The 18993-nt window shown below is 41.8% G+C and overlaps 1 protein-coding gene across 3 annotated transcripts in view; it reads right to left on the bottom strand.

Annotated features, from left to right (window-relative positions):
- SLC66A2 (solute carrier family 66 member 2) overlaps positions 1–17472 on the bottom strand; it is a 71795-nt gene extending 54323 nt beyond the window's left edge. For all 3 annotated transcript variants that reach the window (XM_048508140.1, XM_048508141.1, XM_048508142.1), the window contains exons 1-3: positions 17251–17472; positions 14929–15261; positions 4097–4230 (exon numbers count right to left, since the gene is read on the bottom strand). In XM_048508140.1, the coding sequence (XP_048364097.1) occupies positions 4097–4230; positions 14929–15158 (364 nt within the window). In that variant the 5' untranslated portion in view covers positions 15159–15261; positions 17251–17472. The remainder of the gene's footprint in view (positions 1–4096; positions 4231–14928; positions 15262–17250) is intronic.
- Between the last annotated feature and the right edge of the window lie 1521 nt (positions 17473–18993).

Raw genomic sequence — 18993 nt, 5'->3', positions numbered from 1 at the left:
GTGGATCTGAACTATCTAAGGCCCTTTCCGCACATGCGCGGAAACGAACCTCCACCGGCATGAATTGTACCGGTGGAGGCTTGGAGGCCGTTCGCACGCTAGCATGTGTTCGGCCCTGACTCCCCCCCCCAGTCGACCCCCTCCACTGACCTCGGTTTCCAGCGTCACTGTGGAGGGCTGCAGGGACCCGCCCACGCTGCCCTCTGAGCTCCAGGGGTCAGAGGACAGCGTGGGTGGGTCTCTGCAGCCCTCCAGAGCTACACTGGAAGACGAGGTCAGTGGAGGCAACGGGAAAAGTGGTGTCTTCCCAGTGGTGCGATTCGCACCGCACCGATGGGAAGCCGCCACTTTGCAAAAACCTTGCTCAACGAGCGAGGTTTACAGCAGCGGCTTCACGCCGCTCCCAGATGGCCAGGACGGCGCTGCTGTGATGCAGCGATTTGATGCGTTTTTGCTGTCCCTGGGTCGCTGTATTTCGCCCGTGCAGAAAGGGCCTAAGTTTCTGTTTAGCACAATCGAGCAAATCTTTTTCCATAAGTGGATGGAGACAACTTCTGAGCTACCCTTAACCCATGTAGCATTGTTTGGCTGGCCTGTGTGTAAAAATGCATTTTCTCTGGACGTAGTTTGATGATGGTGCAAATTTAATATTGGAAAATTGGGAGGAAGTGTGTTGCAAAGGCTGCTGTCATTGCAATTCTATCTCCTATATCTCATACGTCAAATGAGTTGCGACATTCAGTAGGTGAAAACCAATTTCATCACTTTTGAGTTTCCTAACTTTTCTCTACAGAGACACTGAAACAGAGCAAGATAATATATCTATAGGTACAAATCCTGAAAAATCAGGGGAAAGAAAAAAACATGTTAAAATTTTAGTCAGGTTTTTTTTACACATTTACAACTTATTCAAAATAGACTGACAGATCAATCTAGAAAAAAATGGGTCAAACTCAGAAGAGCTTTTCTTCTACTATCTCCTACCCCACCCTTGAGATAAAGTTGTCTATTTGTTTAGTATAAGGGAGGGGGAAATGCTATCTAACAATCATCACTTGAGGTTTTCCTTATTTGCACTGAGCCCAAATAAACCTAGTGGAATTTTAACACTAACACTGAATTCTCTCATATCACCTCGGGGGGTTACAATCTGCAAGTACAAAAAGAACCTTCCAGTAAACCTAATGGCCCTGTTGCAAGGATGGATCAATAAAAGGAATGCAATACAGACGGGTTCCAAAAATGAAAAACAGATAACATTCAATGAGACAATCACAATGGAAGGCTTGCTCTGACATTCACAAGCCACCATTTCTAAAGGAATAAAGATTTGGGGGGAAATGAACATAAAAATGAAACCGAGGGGGGGGGGGAGTTATAAAGAACAGGAGGGAAGCTGTCCACGTTTTAAGCTATAGAACGGAATTTCAGGAGACCCCAATTTATGTTCATGAAGTGTCAGAAATACACATTACGCAAACTAAGTAGTTTTGAGCTATGGATTTTGCACTGAGCTATGGATTCAGCAGCGCCTTCAGACCAAAGGGTTTTTTAGTAGGGTGGGGGACGTTTGATCTCAAAGTTAATCCCTCCAAAGCAGGAAGGATTTAAAAAATTCTGTATCTGGCAGCTGTCTGGGATTCAACCCTCTATTGACTGTGGTATTGCCTCTTTCCCCTGTTTCCTAGGGAGGGCCTACAGCTCAGTGGCAAAGCATCTGCTTGGCATGCCTAAATTCCAGGTTCCATCCCTGGCATCTCCAATTAAAAGGATCAGATAATAGGTGTTATGAAAGACCTCACACTGGGACTGTGGAGAGCTACTGTTCAGATATACAGAAGATAGGTCTTTTTTTCATTGAGTTTAAGAAAATTTACTTGCAGCTGTTTCAGCATGAAGACAGAGCTCTCCTTCACCTGGTTCTTGTGAAGGGTTAAACATGAGCATTTTTACACCAGGAGCTTGTAAAGTATACTTGTATTTGAAATTGACTAATGATTGACAAAGTGTATATTGTCAGAGTAGTGACTTTGTTTGAACTAGCAATTTAGGTGGGGTTGTATAGGCATGTAGATTGTATAACTACAAGGGGTAAGCGTCCCTGCTACGATAATTGCATTGATGTTTAAAGGGGCACGTTCCTGTTTGTTATCAGCATTGTGAAAGTTGTGTTTAACGTACACAGAGTTGTGGTGTTTATCGGTAATTTTGGGGTGTGTCAGTGATATAAAATATAAACTATATGAAGCCTAGTTTTACAGTTTTCAGTTGATTCAAAATAAGGCAGTTTCATGGGTTCAATACGGATACTATATTGTTGCTTTTGAAATTATTAGAAATCGGTTCTTTCTATTCAGCTGGGGGTATAAAGGTGCTTTTATACATATATCCCTTCTCCATAGCTCCTGTGGACAACCGCCTACAAAAGAATATGAGATAAGCAGACCTGTGGAAACATCTTAAGAATAAAGAACAAAATGTAAAAGGATGCTTGAGAATAGATAATGAGACAGCACAGACAATATATCCTATTATAAGGAAGCTTCCCCATGATAGAATAGCAAACAGGAAAAAAGGGTTGCATCAAAATCAATCCAGAAAACCAGAAGAGGGTTGAATTCCAAACTACTGCCAGATGAACTTATTAAATAGAATGGAAATGCCTCTAGACAAACACAGGTCTTCATCCAGGACAAGAATTCTAACCTCTCTCACACCTTTCTCCCTAAAAAGTGGGCTTCCCGGTATTTCTGCTCTGTTGAATAAATTACCCACACCATTTTTTTAGTTTTAACCTTGAGTTTTCCTTTACCTGTTACAGAAAAGAAATTGACAAAATCCAAACACTGTGAAATTTGAATGGAGTGTATGTTAAACATATATGAAGATACTCCGAATAGTAAGTTATTGTATCAAGAAAAAAATCAGAGAAAGCCTCAAATACATCGAAGGACAATCCAAGACAATGGCTTCTGCTTAGCATGAATACCATTTCTATTTAGTCAGTTTGTTAGATTAGAGTGAAGAGTTACAAAACGAATGTACTGCAAAGATATAGAAATATATTTATATATATATACGCAGCAGTGAAATGGAGTTTCAACTCCTTCCACTTAGGATCAATCTACTTGTTAGGACCACCCCACAGAAGCAGCATGAAATAGCTTCAGCCAGAGGCGTATGGCCCTAGGGACATGGGGTACCCCATGTCTCCAGGCGCACGTGTTTTGGTCACATGGGGGGCCTAATGGCGCCCCCCACGTGACCAAATGGGCAGCCCCTTTTCCCTGCCTGCAAGCCGGGCATGAGTTTCCCTCACGCCCGGCTTGTAGGCAGAGCAGGGGAGCTGGGCAGCCCCTCTTCCCTGCTTACAAGCTGGGCGCAAGTTTCCCTCGCACCCGGCTTCTAGGCAGAGAAGAGGGGCTGGAGCCCAACTCGCAAATGAGTGGGGCTTACTCACAAGTAAGTGGGGCTCCGCATGCAGGGGGGCGCCCAGAGGGGTTTTTGTCTCCCAGCACCATTTGGGACCAGTACACCTCTGGCTTCAGCAGGGTTGCTGCTCTTCTTGGTGTCAAGAAGCTCATCTTGTAAATCACCCAAATCATATAGAAAAACTGAATACCACTGGCAGATTTTCCTGATAAAGCTGACAGTAACACGAAAGCTATATGATCAACGGCAAGCATTGTGCCTGATGGGTGGAGCAGCCATCACACAAATGCTATTTCAAGTGGTTTCCACATGATGCCTGTAATGTATACACTGGATCTATGGTAGCAAATATAACATAATAAGCATGTGAATCTCCTAAGAGCTGGGGCCTGTATACAAAGATCCCCCTTCCACAGGCTTTGAAGAAGAAAAAAATCAGTCAGTTCAGCAATTACGCAAGTTCTTTGCCACAATGATACCTAAACAAATATTTAACTGTAGCAAAGCAGAAGAAAATAAAAATACAATCCATTTCTGTCAGATGTTTTGTATTTGATTATCACAAGGCCAATCTGACACAATACGCCAAAACATAATTTTAGCAAAAGAAGACAAGCTAAAGCTATAAGAGGAGAAAAAGAGAAGATCTTTGACTTCAACCAACCTGAGAAAGACCGCCGTTTTATATTCAGCTCATTTATCACACGTACTTCAGTGCATAATTTCAGCATGAGTAGCATTGTAATTATCATTATAATGCTCTGCAACAGGAGAGGGGACTCAAAATGCCTCCCAAACCTAGAAGACAAAAAAAGGGAATCTCAATATTGAACTGTACACCGAGGAACTTTTACCAATTTAAACATAAATAGTTACGTCTTTAAAGCCACACACATGTAGAACAGCATTTGAAATAAGACAACATGCCAATACAAAATCATCAAAATACTGAATAACCAATAACGATTTTTATATTCAATAATTTATTTTTAAATACCACTTTCTATCATATACAAATACAGATCATCACAATGCCAAGTTGCCAATCCATGTTATTCAGATGAATTTCATGGCTGACCAAAGTCTTGATGCAAAAGTTCAACCTTACTTCCTGAAATACAGAAAAAGATATGTACAATACCATCCACTTTCTCAGAAACACAGATAAACAAACGTTCCTCATATGAAACTTTATGACTCCAACAGGACAAGTCAGTGAGGGGAAGGCCTCCAGTGCATTAGACAAGAGCTGTGTTTACATACATTTTTATACCTTTTTATATCTATATATCTAACTCCAAACTCTGTCTTTCACCTGAGGATACTTAAATCTGAAGATGGGGGCACACTCACCTAGTAGATATTTTTTCAAACTTGGGGTAGTCCCCAAGTTGGCAAAAAAAACCCTGAAAACTAAAAAAAAGGGGGGAGGGTATATTCTAGGACAGTGGTGGCGAACCTATGGCACGGGTGCCAGAGGTGGCACTCAGAGCCCTCTCTGTGGGCACGCGTGCACAGAGTTCGTCATGTGATAATAGTGTAATTATTTCAGGGAGGTTATTAGCATTAAACCTAAGACCTAGTTTTGGGGAAGCAGTGTAGGTAACCCTGTTAAGCGCTGTTAAACCCTACTGATTTTCATGGGAAGAACGAAAGCATGATCCTTTACCTGGGAGTAAGCTCGGTTGCTGGCAATGGGTTTTGCTTCTGAGTAAACCCTCCTAGGGTCGTGATTCACCCGTTCAAAGTGTTGCACAGTTGCTTCAAAGCAAAGCCACCGACTACCACCAAGCTTACTCCTGAGTAATGCATGCCTCGGTGCCAACCGTTTTTTTCTAAACTAAAACCTCAGTAGTCAGGTTAAATTGCCGTGATGGCACTTTGCGATAAATAAGTGGGTTTTTGGTTGCAATTTGGGCACTCCGGCTTGAAAAGGTTCACCATCACTGTTCTAGGATTTACTGTTAGTGGACAGGGTCCAGCTACAGATGGAGGCCAGGACGCTTGGAATGGCCCCTGGCTCAGCCTCCACAAGATGCTTGGAGCAGCTCTTGGTTGCCAGGATGACTTTCCAGCTGTAGAAAAAGACAGCCAGGCTAGAAAGACCCTCAGATGCTGAGGAAGGAGCGAGACCTACTCCAGGGCTGCCAAAAGGCAGCTGCAGACCAGCTGAAAGGTGGCTGGGGATGGAGGAAGTAGTAGGAAAGATATTCAGCCTGAAAAGAGGCAGCTGAGCTCAGCTTGAAATGAGACAATAACATAATGCAGCACCCTCCAGGGACAGAGAAGCTGGGGCTGGAAGAGGTACAGAGAGGTGGCAGCAGTAAGGCAGGTGGGGAGGTAGAGTAAGCACCCACTATCTGCAATGAGAGCTGAACGAACTAAGCCTAAGAAGATAGTTGACCTCCACAGGACCATAGGTACTGTTGGGGAGGAGCCGTGGGAGGCAAGCAAGTGAGAGGTCCCCCTGGCATTGTTTGGAGACTATACAGGCAACGGGAGGCAGGCAGATGAGTAGGGGGAGTAGGAGAAATAGAATGACAATTTGTGTGGGTGTGAGAAGGACTGGCAGGGTGGATGAAATAGAAAAAAGAGAGACACACAGAAAGAAGGAATAACAGTTGGGGGGCAGATGACAGTGGAGAAAAAAAAACAGTAGCCATTGCTGAAATGACAAGGAGACAGAAACAGAAAAAAGGAACAGGATGTGTGTGTATGTTCACATGTTAATGTTGGTATACTGCTAAAGCCACCCCCAAATTTCACCTGAAATATGAGTACCCAAATCCCTTTTTCATTTATTCTAGTAGTTTGGAGAACTTATTTCTACTTAATCACCTTGGGAGGATTACTAAACTACTATTACTATACAAGACATCCATATAAAATCAAGATGAATATTTATTGAATAATATGAAAAGTCTTCAGAGGTGTATCACAGAGAAAAGTCTGTTTCACACTGTGTCTAAGGGAGAAGTGGACTGATAACCCCACCCGCAATACACTGCACTCAACCACACCTTTTCATAGCAAGTTTCACCCAAACACTTAATGATTGGTTCCCCACCGTGGGACATAGACAATATACCCCACTAAACTTTCCCTTCTCACATAGACACAGTGTGAAACAGACTTTTCTCTGTGATACACCTCTGAAGATGCCAGCCACAGATGCAGGCGAAACGTTAGGAACAAAATCCACCAGACCACGGCCACACAGCCCGGAAAACCCACCAGAACTAGTTGAATCCGGCCGTGAAAGCCTTCGACAATATACCAAAAATGTCTTTATGTATATGGAAATATTGAATTTAATGGATCCTTGGACTATACTTTTTTCTGAGACAGACATTAAATTTACTCAAGAATAAATATATGTTGGATTTCGAAAACTTTGTTTACAAACCTAGTGAAGACTGATAAATTACCAAAGACTTTAGCGGATCATAATCCACTATAAGTGACATGGTAATGGATCAAGCCTACAGAAAGAAGATGGAGATTAAATGCCAAATTTTTGCTGCAAGGAGAAATAGTGGAGAAATGTAAGAAAGGTTTAAGACCAGGGGTTTAAGACCGGCACCCAAAGAGCCATTTGGCCCCGGCTCCCCAAGCCCTACCCTTGCCCCGGCCTCCCCAAGCCCTGCCTTCAGCCAAGCAGGCGGGATAGACAGTGGCGGCGACACCAACAACAGCAAGTTGCACTTGGGACGCAGCGAGCGTGCCTCCTTCCCCACCCCCTCCTCCCTCCCTCCCTCCCTCCCTCCCTCTGGCGTCCTTTCCTTTCCTTCCCAGGCGCCAGACGTCGTTGGCGTCGCCGCTGCGGAGCCGCAGTATGAGGACGAAAGAGCCACATGCGGCTCTGTAGCTGAGGGTTGCCAACCCCTGGTTTAGACGAATTCTTTAACATTAATAGGACTGAAGGAATGTCTACTACTCCGATTTGGGAAAAAGCAAAGCTTATGTGAGAGGAAAACTAATACACATAGCTGTAGAGCAGAAGAAAGAAGAATGGAAAAAACAAACAATATTTTAGAAAAAATGACAACAAAAAGTTTCTGGATAAAAAATTTTTTGAAGGAGACTAAGCACTTAAAAACTGAACTGAATATGTTGGAAACTGAAGAAATGCAAAAAAAAAAATCTGAGATTTTTGAAACAGAGAAATTTTGAGCACAAGTGTAAACCAGGAAGATGTTTCGCTCATTATTTAAGGAAGGAAACTGAATGAAGACAATTACTGGTCATACAATACTATCTTCATGATGCATATGAAGGGCAACAAACCTAGCAATATTGGAACACTAGTAGTCAATGTCCTTTCGTGAGTCCAGCCAATTCAGCATATATATATTATCCTTAACTCCTTTATTTCAGATATACTACAATCCAATCATGCCTCCATATATTTTTGATCTTTATAAAATACTGCTGTTAAGACTAGACCTAGATTTGAACTTAGTCAACTAAGTAAGAGCAGTATTTGAACAACACGTGTTGCGGTAGGAGAGTTTAAAAACAGACAATAGCAATGTTAACAGCACTGGATAAACTGTAATCGCCACTGGGCTCCCCCCCCCCTCTTTTTTTAAAGAAAAGTGATCCGTACTTTATACATGCATTCCTCATTCAATGAGGAAGCCAAAGATGGCACTGCTTCTGGGAAATCACCACATACGCTTAATGCTCAAGAATGGGAAGCAGACTCCCCCCACCCCCATCTGCCTCAAGGATACCTCTGGCTGTATGTACAGGGATTGATTACAATAAGTCCATGAATAATGCAGACCCTTTTCACAGGGAACTGCTTATATGAAAACCCCTAACACATCAAGAACCAGGAAAATGCTGAGTTATTGCTGCACTTCAGTAAGGGACAGTCGTATGGAATGTTATCAGAATATGTTTGTTCGCGACCCTGAGCCCGGCTCTGGCCAGGGAGGGCAGGAGATTAAATCTAATAAAATACACTATCTAATATAGCACCATATTTCTCGCAGCAGTCTTGTCACTAAAAAGGCAACACATCAGTGACTCAGGACTGCACTCTTACAGCAACATCCCATGAATGTTTATTCTGCAGTAAGTGCCATCTGTATCAATGGGATTTACTTTCTAGAAAGTGCCTCAGGTTGCAGGGTTCTAGATCTACTCGTTCAACTATTTCTTTGTTGAGTTTCTTTCCAGCCAATGGTATTTGGTTGTATAATTAATACATTCCCCTCACTTCCTTGCTTCTTTAGTTTTCTTTTTCATAATTGTAAGAGTGCTACATTGGAAAGGAAAGAAATTTTAACCCACCTACCCCCCCTCCCCTATGCACATGCACCCTAGGCCAGGAGTCCCCAATCTTTTTGAGCCTGCAGTTGCCTTTTGATGCAGTGTGTTGGGTACAGACACAAAATGGCTGCCGCAGGGGGCAGAGTTAGCCATGAAAAGGCTGTCCAGGCTTAGATTGTGGTGGCAGCTGCTACCAAAGCAACATTTTTTTAAAAAACCTAAAAAGCCAATCAAATCTCCAGTGGCCAATCAGAAGCCTTGCTGGTCAAAAGCCTCACCTGGTTCCACCTACTCTCTAAAAGCATTTGGAGGGCACCAGAAGTGGTGCTGGGCATCAGGGTACCTACAGGCACCACACTGGGGGCTCCTGCCTCCAATCCCTTCCCAGTGCCCACTGAGAACTGGCATGTTCCCTTAACCCCTTCCCAGCATCTCTTAGTGCTATGTGGTTAGCACAGCACCTATGTTGCCTCTGGCTTCCATCAAGATACCTCTGCCCTACCCAGGGGTTTGCCAATTTGACCACTTGACCATTAGCTTACATGAATAGCCCTTTGCCAGACCACGCTGAACAATTAGTGCCTGCCATTTCATTCAAAGTCCCCAATGATCATTGGAAATCAGCTGTGAGAAAATGGGGGGACATGGAGTCACAACACAAAATAATGGAATGTAACTGCTTGGCAGCAAGTCAGCAACATCATCAGAATTCTCCATAAGAGCTGAGATAATGAATAGTGTTAATTGTAGAGAAAAGAGACCAGTGTGGAAACAACCCCATTAGGATTCCAGGTTTTAAATATGTAATGAGCTAATGCTGTCAGACCTATAGACTGCAGGACTGAACAGAAAGCAACAGCCGCCATCAGACTCTCCCTCAGGCAATACTGGAAGGAAGAATTTGGCGGCCACCAATCCTTTCAGAAAGTCAGACCCAGGATTTGCAATAAAATCCAATGTAATCAACAGCAAATGTTGGCTCATATCCAAGTTCCTGTTTCTGCATTGCATGAAGAGATACAATCGCCCTATCTAAATAGGCACCAGTGAACAGATGTGGGAAGTGTTTTTCTGTTTAAGATTTGTGGATCAGTCAATAAACAGTTTCTTTATAGTTATGAAAACTGATATGGAGAAGCCTCAGTAACATGTTGTAGGGAAAAGGGGGAAGAGAAGATTTACAGTGCTTTGCTTGATCTCAACATATCAGTTCTTGGTCAGAATGGAAATCGCTTGGGTCTATCCAGGGAGAAACTGAAAGAAGCAAGACAGAGATCAGAAGTTCACGGGCAAGGAAATAACGATTACCTGGCATCTCATTATTCCTAGGACCAGCATGTATTGGAAGATGAGTGAATACTGTCCTTTCTGCACATATTAAAAAGCTATTGCAAACCCAAGCACCACTTAATTTGAATTGCTCTCATGCACTAACGCCTTTCCATTTCACACTTAATGGCATTTGCCACTCTAAATACCCTTGCTACATGAAGTGTCAATCATCAATCTTGCCTGACTTGTCTACAGGTATCAAAGAACAACTTAAAAAGGAAGAGAGGGCCAGTTGAGCTCCAGGGCCTTAAGATCAGAAGACATCTGAGCGATGTTTAAAATGCAGAAAATTTGCCCAATGCTAGGTCAGAAGCATGGGATCTGTAGGGCATAGACGTTTTCCTCTGTGTGAAGACAGAAACTATAGAATAAAAGTGTTTGTCTGCCACAGAATTCCACACTGGAATGTACAGTTGTAAAAGATCATATTCCGTGCAGGAAGTCACACTACTCGAGGTGTTGCTGAGATTTTGGATAACTGTAAAACCATCAGAAAAGTTAAAAATGACAAACTGTTCTTCGAGCACCTCCTACAAGAAAAATTACATAACACTGCCCACTTTAAATGGCAAAAATTACATTCCAAGTAGTGAGATCAGCTTAAGCAAGTTTCTAATTAAAGTGTGAGAGTTTTGTGCCTTCTATTATTTGAGCTCTTTGGGCGTACACATTTTCAGCAGAACTGTGAAAATTAGATAAAATCTAAAAGCTGACCTGGCATAGCAATGGAAGTTTCCCTCAAGAAACAGGACAACAAATACCATTAGGCGCCAGAGATAAAAATGACAAGTGTTAGTACTGCTATAATACCAAGTTACACATCATAAGCAAAAACTGGATATAGGGTGAAAACATCGCAGTTTTAAGTACATTATAGTGAAACTTCTTCATATCATAAAATATTTTCAGACTAAAAATTTTAAATATATGCCACACTGACATGTCAGATGCCTAAAGAGTCATGATTTTTCATACAAATGTTTTTAGGCTCATTAAATAGTCTTAAAATACAAGATTAGCTTAGATCTATCATACCAGCTCTTATTTATTTTCAATAGCAAGTTATCACATATTAAAGTGTTAAAGTGCTAAGAGTATTCTCCATCCCACCCCATCTCTGCCCCTCTAAATCTAAACATAAGAACATGAAAATGATATAATCTGCTTTAACAAATGTATGCAACCAAATTATAGTAAGGCAAACTAAATACGTCAACATGATTACTGGAATGCAAACCTAAATAACCAGCCAACTTCATTCATCTCTATACTTTTGGTCTCCATCCTCTGGTGATCAATAACCGAAGGTCCTAGAAAGATCAAAACCAGCCCCCTCCAAAAGCATGAGCTAATTATCCAATGGTCAACTCTGAGACAACATGTGAGATGAAGCAGAGATGGTACGCTGGCAGTCCACTCTGATGTTAATTACAAGACTGTGGTGCACCAATCCTTTCTCAGATCTCTCTTTCCACAAAATGAACTGCTGCACAGGAACATTCAACCACAGTTCTTCAAGCGTACACAGTTCTATGAGGACACATTACTTCCATGAAAAATTCTTGTCAGAAAGATTTACCTTGCTAGCTCAAGAATGAAATCCTCCTTACCAAGTTGGTAGTAAGCCAGAAAGCTTCCAGATGCACCGTGGTTAAAAAGAGTGAGAAAGAGCCTTGTGTTTTCTTATGAGAATGCCTTGGCGCCTATGTCTACTGACTTGGATACCATCAATGAGGCACAGTTTAGAAGCAGATAGTAAAAGTGAGCATAGAGACATAAATACTAGAATGATATCCTCTCCTGGCATTCCAGCTTGAATCGAGAAATTCATCAATCTCCATTTGATCTGTCATAAGATAGGGCCAGTCCTTTTTCCCCCACCGCAAAAATAGAAAAGGGGGGGGCACAATTTGTTGCATGGAGCTGGCCACAATTAATGATGCCTGTTGTAAACTTGGTAGCACATGGACATGACTGTGCGTAATTGAGACCTATTGCCTGTGCTAAGATGAGCAGAAAATGTCCGGCTAGAATAATTAAAGTAGTAGTACTCATTAAGAGGATAATAGGTTACACAGTGATTGTACTTAAGGGTTTTCTAGATTAAGATTGTGTAGATGAGATGTAAGGGGACAGCTTCAGAGATTGATTGTGTTCTTTACACACTTAGCCTTCAAACATGAGCCAGAACTTTCACATTCTCTGGACACCAGCCACAATTGGAATAAAGCAAACCAAGAAACTATTTCAGGAACAGAAAGTAAAGCAATGTGAAATGAAGAACTATTAGAATAGAATAGAATAGAATAGAATAGAATAGAATCTTTATTGGCCAAGTGTGATTGGACACACAAGGAATTTGTCTCCGGTGCATATGCTCTCAGTGTACATAAAAGAAAATACATTTGTCAAGAATCATAAGGTACAGCACTTAATGATTGTCATATAGGTCTAGTAAGCAATCAGGAAACAATCAATAGTAATAAAAACATAAAATGTAAAATCATAAAATAAAATGAAATGTCAGCACAGGCTATAGTCATACAGTCATAATTGGGAGGAGATGGGTAATAGGAATGATGAAAAAAGTAGTGCAGTAATTATATAATAAATATATAATAAATAGTTTGACATTATCCCGAGGGAATTATTTGTTTAATAGGTGATGGCATTAGGGAAAAAACTGTTCTTATGTCTAGTTGTCTTGGTGTGCAGTGCTCGTTCTGCTTGGCGTTTAGAGGTAAGAGTTAGAAACAGTTTATGTCCAAGGATCACGAGGGGGTCAGTAAATATTTTCTACAGCCCTTTTTTTTTTGACCGTGCAGTATACAGGTCACATCAATGGAAGGCAGGTTAGCAGCAATTGTTTTTCTGCAGTTCTGATTATTCTCTGAAGTCTGTGTCGATCTTGTTAGGGTTGCAGGAACCAAACCACACAGTTATAGAGAGTGCAGATGACAGACTCAATGATTCCTCTGTAGAACTGTATCAGCTCCTTGGGCAGTTTGGAGCTTCCTGAGTTGGTATAGAAAAGAACATTCTTTGTTGTGCTTTTTTGGATGAATTTTTGATATTAGGTGACCATTTTAGGTCATAAGGATATGATGGAGCCTAGAAATTTAAAGGTCTCTACTGTTGATACTGTGTTGTCTAGTATTGTGAGAGGAGGTAGGATGGGAGGGTTTCTCCTGAAATCTACCACCATTTCTACGGTTTTAAGTGTGTTCAGTTCTAGATTGTTCCAGTGGCACCACGAGGCTAGTTGTTCAACCTCCCGTCTGTATGCGGTTTCATCGTTGTCTCGAATGAGACCAATCACTGTTGTATCATCTGCATACAGTATACAGTCTTCTAATATTCTGATAAGACTTACATGTATGTTCTGATGAATAAGTCACTTTCTGAAAAACTGACATGACAAACCAAACCTATAGTAGCTCATTTAGATACCAAGGAGGTATGATGCCATTTAATCTTGTAGGAATTTTATTTAAAAACCCCAACAGGCAACATAATTAATGTTTATACTGGGAACTAAAATAGATATACACTTGCAGGTACACACTGACTTTCAGCGGTGGAACAAGTAGTGTGCAACTGACATTGTACCAGACTCAAACCCAACCTCAGGCAGGGATCTTGTCAGATTATGGTAATGTAATTCACAAGGCTAATGCAAGAAGCTGGTAGTTAATGAATGTGCTCCACAAAGTACTACAGAAGAATAGCTTCCCAGGGCTGCTCATATTAAAAAGGCCTACAAAGATTGTAGCTTTATGCAGAAATTGACTTAGTACCTTCCCGTAGATATAAAGATATGATGAAATGTACACAATATTTTTCACTGCATGAATATCAGCGCAGACATTCCAAAAAGCCCCAGTTGATCACAGATGGAGGAAATTATGATCTATGCTTGATGTTAATAAATCTACAGAAAAACGTCTGTGAAGGAATTAAGATGAAATCTACACATTTCATAATCTCATGTCCATGTAAAAAGTTCATAGTTATCCCTTCCACATTGCTGGGGTTAGACATACAGCACCCCCGGCGATCTAGAAATTAGCATATGCGTTTTTTGAACCTCTATCCATATCAGAGAGTCTGAATTTTCTCTTTTTTATTTTAACTTTAAAAAAGAAATTGGGTATTAAAAGATAAAATTTTGATATACAATTTTAAACATATATTTCATGCATTACTGAGTTTCAAAATTTTTTCTCTGTTGTCTCCTGACCATTGCATGTCATCTGCGGCTTCTGAAAAACTCCCCCAAAATTCCCATTTAATTTCCTACGCTGGCCCGTAATATATCAAAACCACGATGGGTAAATCTGCGATGTGGAAGGGATAACTATAGTACTGGAAACATCCCCTAATTCCCACCTCATATCTTCATGCTCACTATTTTCAAGTATGGAGTATGCTTTGTGTTATGCTAAAACTTATGGTTCAGTTCTCCAAAACTGCTAGATGTATTGCTACAAACGGCTCCACAGCTAACTTCAAGACCCGTTTAGCAGAAAAGTTTTTATTCAGGCTTATCTTTCTTCTACCCAGCAGCTCAATGCTGCACAAATTCTCTAATACAACAGCATTAACGTGCCTTCATGTAATACCACAATTTTAAAGAAAAAAGAGATATTTCCCAACTATTTGGCTGCCCAAATCATCCTCACTAAGTTTAATATGAAATATGCTTAGCTTGTCTTTAAAGACGCAGAAACCTACAACAAACAAAACTCAGCAGCCCAAATCACTTTCATTTGTTCGCACTGGAGACAAATTTTGTGTATTTCGTTCATAGTATCTTCATGTCCATTTTCCACAAAAGCTAAAACAGAGAAAAATTCATATTTTTAGAAAAGCCAGTCAACTTACCAGAAAAGTATCCTTAAAATGTTTGCAACTAGTAATACTAAGCATACGTAGGTTGAGAAGCCCTCTGCATTCTGTGTCCTTTTAATATCCCGATACTGAGGAATGTAGGGCACCACACCTCCAAAAATCATGGCTGCCGATGCACCCCAGGATATCAGCTGCTGAACTGGAGCCACTAGCCATTCCAGGTCATCGGCTTCCATGATGGCCAGGAGAAAGTCCCTTAACATCAGGGCAGCTGCTGAAAATGGATCTCCCTTTGACTTCTTCAGGCTGGGATGCTTTTATTCATATCAACCTTCCCACAGCGTGCGTGTCATTCTTCAAACAACCCTAACAAAAGAAAGAGGAAATCAACTCACAAAAATAGCAAAGGCTCTCAGTACTTCCTAAGATTATAAACTAATTTCATCAGGTTAGTCAAATTACGAGGCTTTTAGGAAAATGAGCCCGAGTTAAGTCTTGCCTTAATGTATGCCATACCTACCATGTTATTGTTCAGTTTGTGAAAGAGTTTATCACCCCTAAGCAAATTTTTCTTAATACTCTACAAATCCCATGTGATTTTCAGTCATGAAATATAGATGGTTCATTCATTAGATTCCTGATTCCAGAATTTCTCAAACGTACCAAAGAATACTATATAGGTCCCCATGATACTATCCCCTTAACAATACAATTAACAAGAGATGTATAGTAGAAAGCGAGAGATTTTCCAATACTATTTACAACCATTTGCATCCACTTTCAGGGTCAGGATAATTGAGTGGGGTCACTAAGGAGAGTTGCAGTCTTCCAAATCTATTGACTTTTAAGGGTTTAACTCCATTTAAGGAAGTACTGTTACTCAACAGTAGTACAAACAAGATCATGTTTCACTGAAATGGTTCATTTGATGTAGACACCCTTCTACTGGAAACAGGATTAAGATTGTCGAAGGCTTCCAAGGCCAGAATTACTGGGGTGCTGTGTGGTTTCCGGGCTGTATGGCCGTGTTCTAGTAGCATTTTCTCCTGACATTTCACCTGCATTCCAGGGAAACACCCCAGGATTAATATTGCTTCACCCCAGGATTAATATTGCCTCAAGAATATCATTATGTTCTGAAATCTGAGTTGCAATCCAAATCCAAATCCAATTAACACAACCATCTTTTCCAAGACGAAGTTAACATGATGAGATTTTTGGTGAACGAACCTTGTCAATTATATTTTCAATTTGTCAACTGACACCTCTGAGGCCGTTCCACTTTTGAAGGTTTTTCAGAGAGTACTGTGTCATGACCTACCCATGATACTATTTGCAAGACCATTCACATGAGGAGAAACTTCACAGAAAAGTCATGGACTTCCAAACTGCAAAGTGTGTAAATCAAACACAAAATCTACTCGAGCTCATAGAGGTGGGTGAGCAGTTGAATGGGAACCCATGAAAAGAAGAGTTTGAATTCATACCCTGCCTTTCTGTCCTGTAAGAAGTCTCAAAGGGGTTTACAAACTCCTTTCCCTTTCTCTCTCCACAACAGGCACCTTGTGAGGCAGGTGGGGCTGAGAGAGTTCTGAACAAACTGTGACTGGCCCAAAGTCACCCAACAGGAACGTAGGAGTGCGGAAACACATCTAGTTCACCAGACAAGGGTCTGCCATTCAAGTGGAGGAGTGGGGGATCAAACCCAGTTCTCCAGATTAGAGCCCACTGCTCCTAATAGCTGCACCATGCTGCCTCTCTTACCAGCACTCTGAACGCCTGCCAGACATAAAAACAGAAAAGCAAGGAAAGAACAATGACTGAAAGAAAAAGAAAATACTGCCATGAGGAAGAAATAGCACCTGTGAAAATAGCCCCTATTCTGCTTTAGAATAGGGTCTGACAACCTCAAGTATGTCTAAGAACGCGCAGTGTGTCCAGATTCCACTCTGGGGAATCACCTTTCATATGTACAACTCTGGACCTACGAGTTTAACTGTGAACTCCTGGAAAAAGAAAGTGATGGAGCTATCCCACTTCGAGAAGACAATGCAGAACTTGTGCCCACCAGGATTGCAGTAAGCCACAAAGGCTTGCTAGGAGTTCCCCTTCTTCCTCTTCCTCCTCCCACCCTCCTTCCCCGGAAAGAAAGTGGCTTCACTTTTTCCCAAAGTAATTGATGCATGCTTTTGCAATGGCAAGCTGCAGCCCACGTCCTCCGTTCCCTTCATACTCATCCTTAGCAACTCCACCAAACTGCCCTCCTTCCCCCAGAGGAGAAAAACAAAGCCAGCCCAGGCCAGGAAGGGGGGTGGGGGGGGGATCTGGATTAATTTAGCGGCTCTCTCCCCTCACCTCTTCTTGGTGCCACTTCTCAGCACGAGTTCCCCTCCCGAGGGCCCCTTCCATCCACACCGCCGCATCCAGCTGCTTCCAGCTACGGGAGCGGCCGCAGCCCCCGCCGCCTCCCCAGATGCTCCTGCGGCTGCAGCGCCTCTTCCCGCCCTGCCGCTCCCACGACCGCCGCCTGCCCGAGCGACGGGTGACAATCGGCAGTGGAGCGTCCAGCAACAAGAGAGCCAGCCTTGCCTTTGTGACGTCACGGCAGCCAGCAGCGCCTCCGTCAATGGGAAGGACCGCCTGCTGTCCTCCGGGTCCTAGCGCGCGCCAGTTCGCCCACGCGCATGACCAGAGCAAAAAGGCGCAGCCACCGATTCGAGTTTTCTCTCTGCACAACCGAGGCCCATTTGGGCCGATATCTCCTATGAAAAAGTTGGGGGGGAATGCCAAAGAAGCATCCCCAAAAGTAACCTCTTCCATGAGCAGATTTTTAAAGTGCTTTTTAAAATTAAAAACACCAAAAATAATCACCAGCAACCACACTACTGATAGGTAGTGTTTTCTTTTTTAAATGTGAAGCAGTGGATGCTCCATGTAGCATATCATGACAAGGAAGATTTTTGAAAAAAAAATTTTTTTTAAGCTTCACAGATTTTCACCTTAACTTTATTGGCAAGGTGTGGAAAAAGTGGCAGTTACCGAAGTTTTGCAGCTTGATGAAAAAGGAATACATAGATCCAGGAGTTGTTCGTTCTGAATGAATGAATGAATAAGTGACATTCAGCTAGCCTAAGATATATGACTGTTTTCCCTCCTGAATGCATCCCCATCCCAGAGTCCTCTAGAACTGTGAACCATCCAGATTTTTGTATCTAACCATATATGCCCCCCCTTGCAGATTTTTTAAAAATCACACAGTGAGGTTACACAGTGCTAAGGTAGAAGATTCTGCAAACAGAGAGAAAACCCAGCTACCTAAAATGCTATAGCAACCTAAAACAACACCTGCCGATGAAGGTCAGGAAGGAAGGAAGGAGTGAGAAGATTGTACTGCAAGCACATTTGAGAACTACATACTATTTAATTTTATCTAATTTTAACATTGGTTTTCTGCTTCTGTTTTAATAATTTAAACATTTGGCAGCCATTTCCCACCATGCCTATTATCATAACTGGAATTCCTGTCAGCATTTCTAAAATATGTGTATTTTTTTCCCCAGATCCATATCAGGTTTGCTTTTTTTAAAAGACAAAACTGTCCTGGTTAATGGTAAATGAGCAGTCTTGGCAAAATGCAAATTCACATTTCTTATTCTACAGATTTAACCTTGAAGTCTCATCCTATGTATTTGAAAAACAGGCTAGCTGACATACAGGTTTCCTTCCAAGCAATTTTGTGTCCAATCATCTTATATAAATATCCTACCATGTGACTCTACGGAAACCTCAAGGAAGTTCACAACAAAATAGCAATCTTACTTACTGTGAAATGGATCCCATTCTATTAGTATCCCCAAGATAACATTTTCTGTGCCTTTTGCAGAACCAGCATTTTGTTTCCCCTCAAGATGAAAAATTAGAATCCTGCAGGAGCAGAGAGAGAACACTTCTCAATCCAACAGGCCCTATGAAGGCTCTTCAGACTATCAACTACAGCTGCACTAGCATCAGCAGTGCTGCACCGATTTGGCAAACAGCACGACTATTTGGGCAAACAGCACGAACATTTAAACTCCTGTCAGATTGTAGGCAATTCAG

Source organism: Sphaerodactylus townsendi, linkage group LG09 (assembly GCF_021028975.2).
Source record: "Sphaerodactylus townsendi isolate TG3544 linkage group LG09, MPM_Stown_v2.3, whole genome shotgun sequence".
In the NCBI taxonomy this organism is placed as follows: Eukaryota; Metazoa; Chordata; class Lepidosauria; order Squamata; family Sphaerodactylidae; genus Sphaerodactylus; species Sphaerodactylus townsendi.
This window is presented reverse-complemented; position numbering and strand designations above follow the sequence as displayed.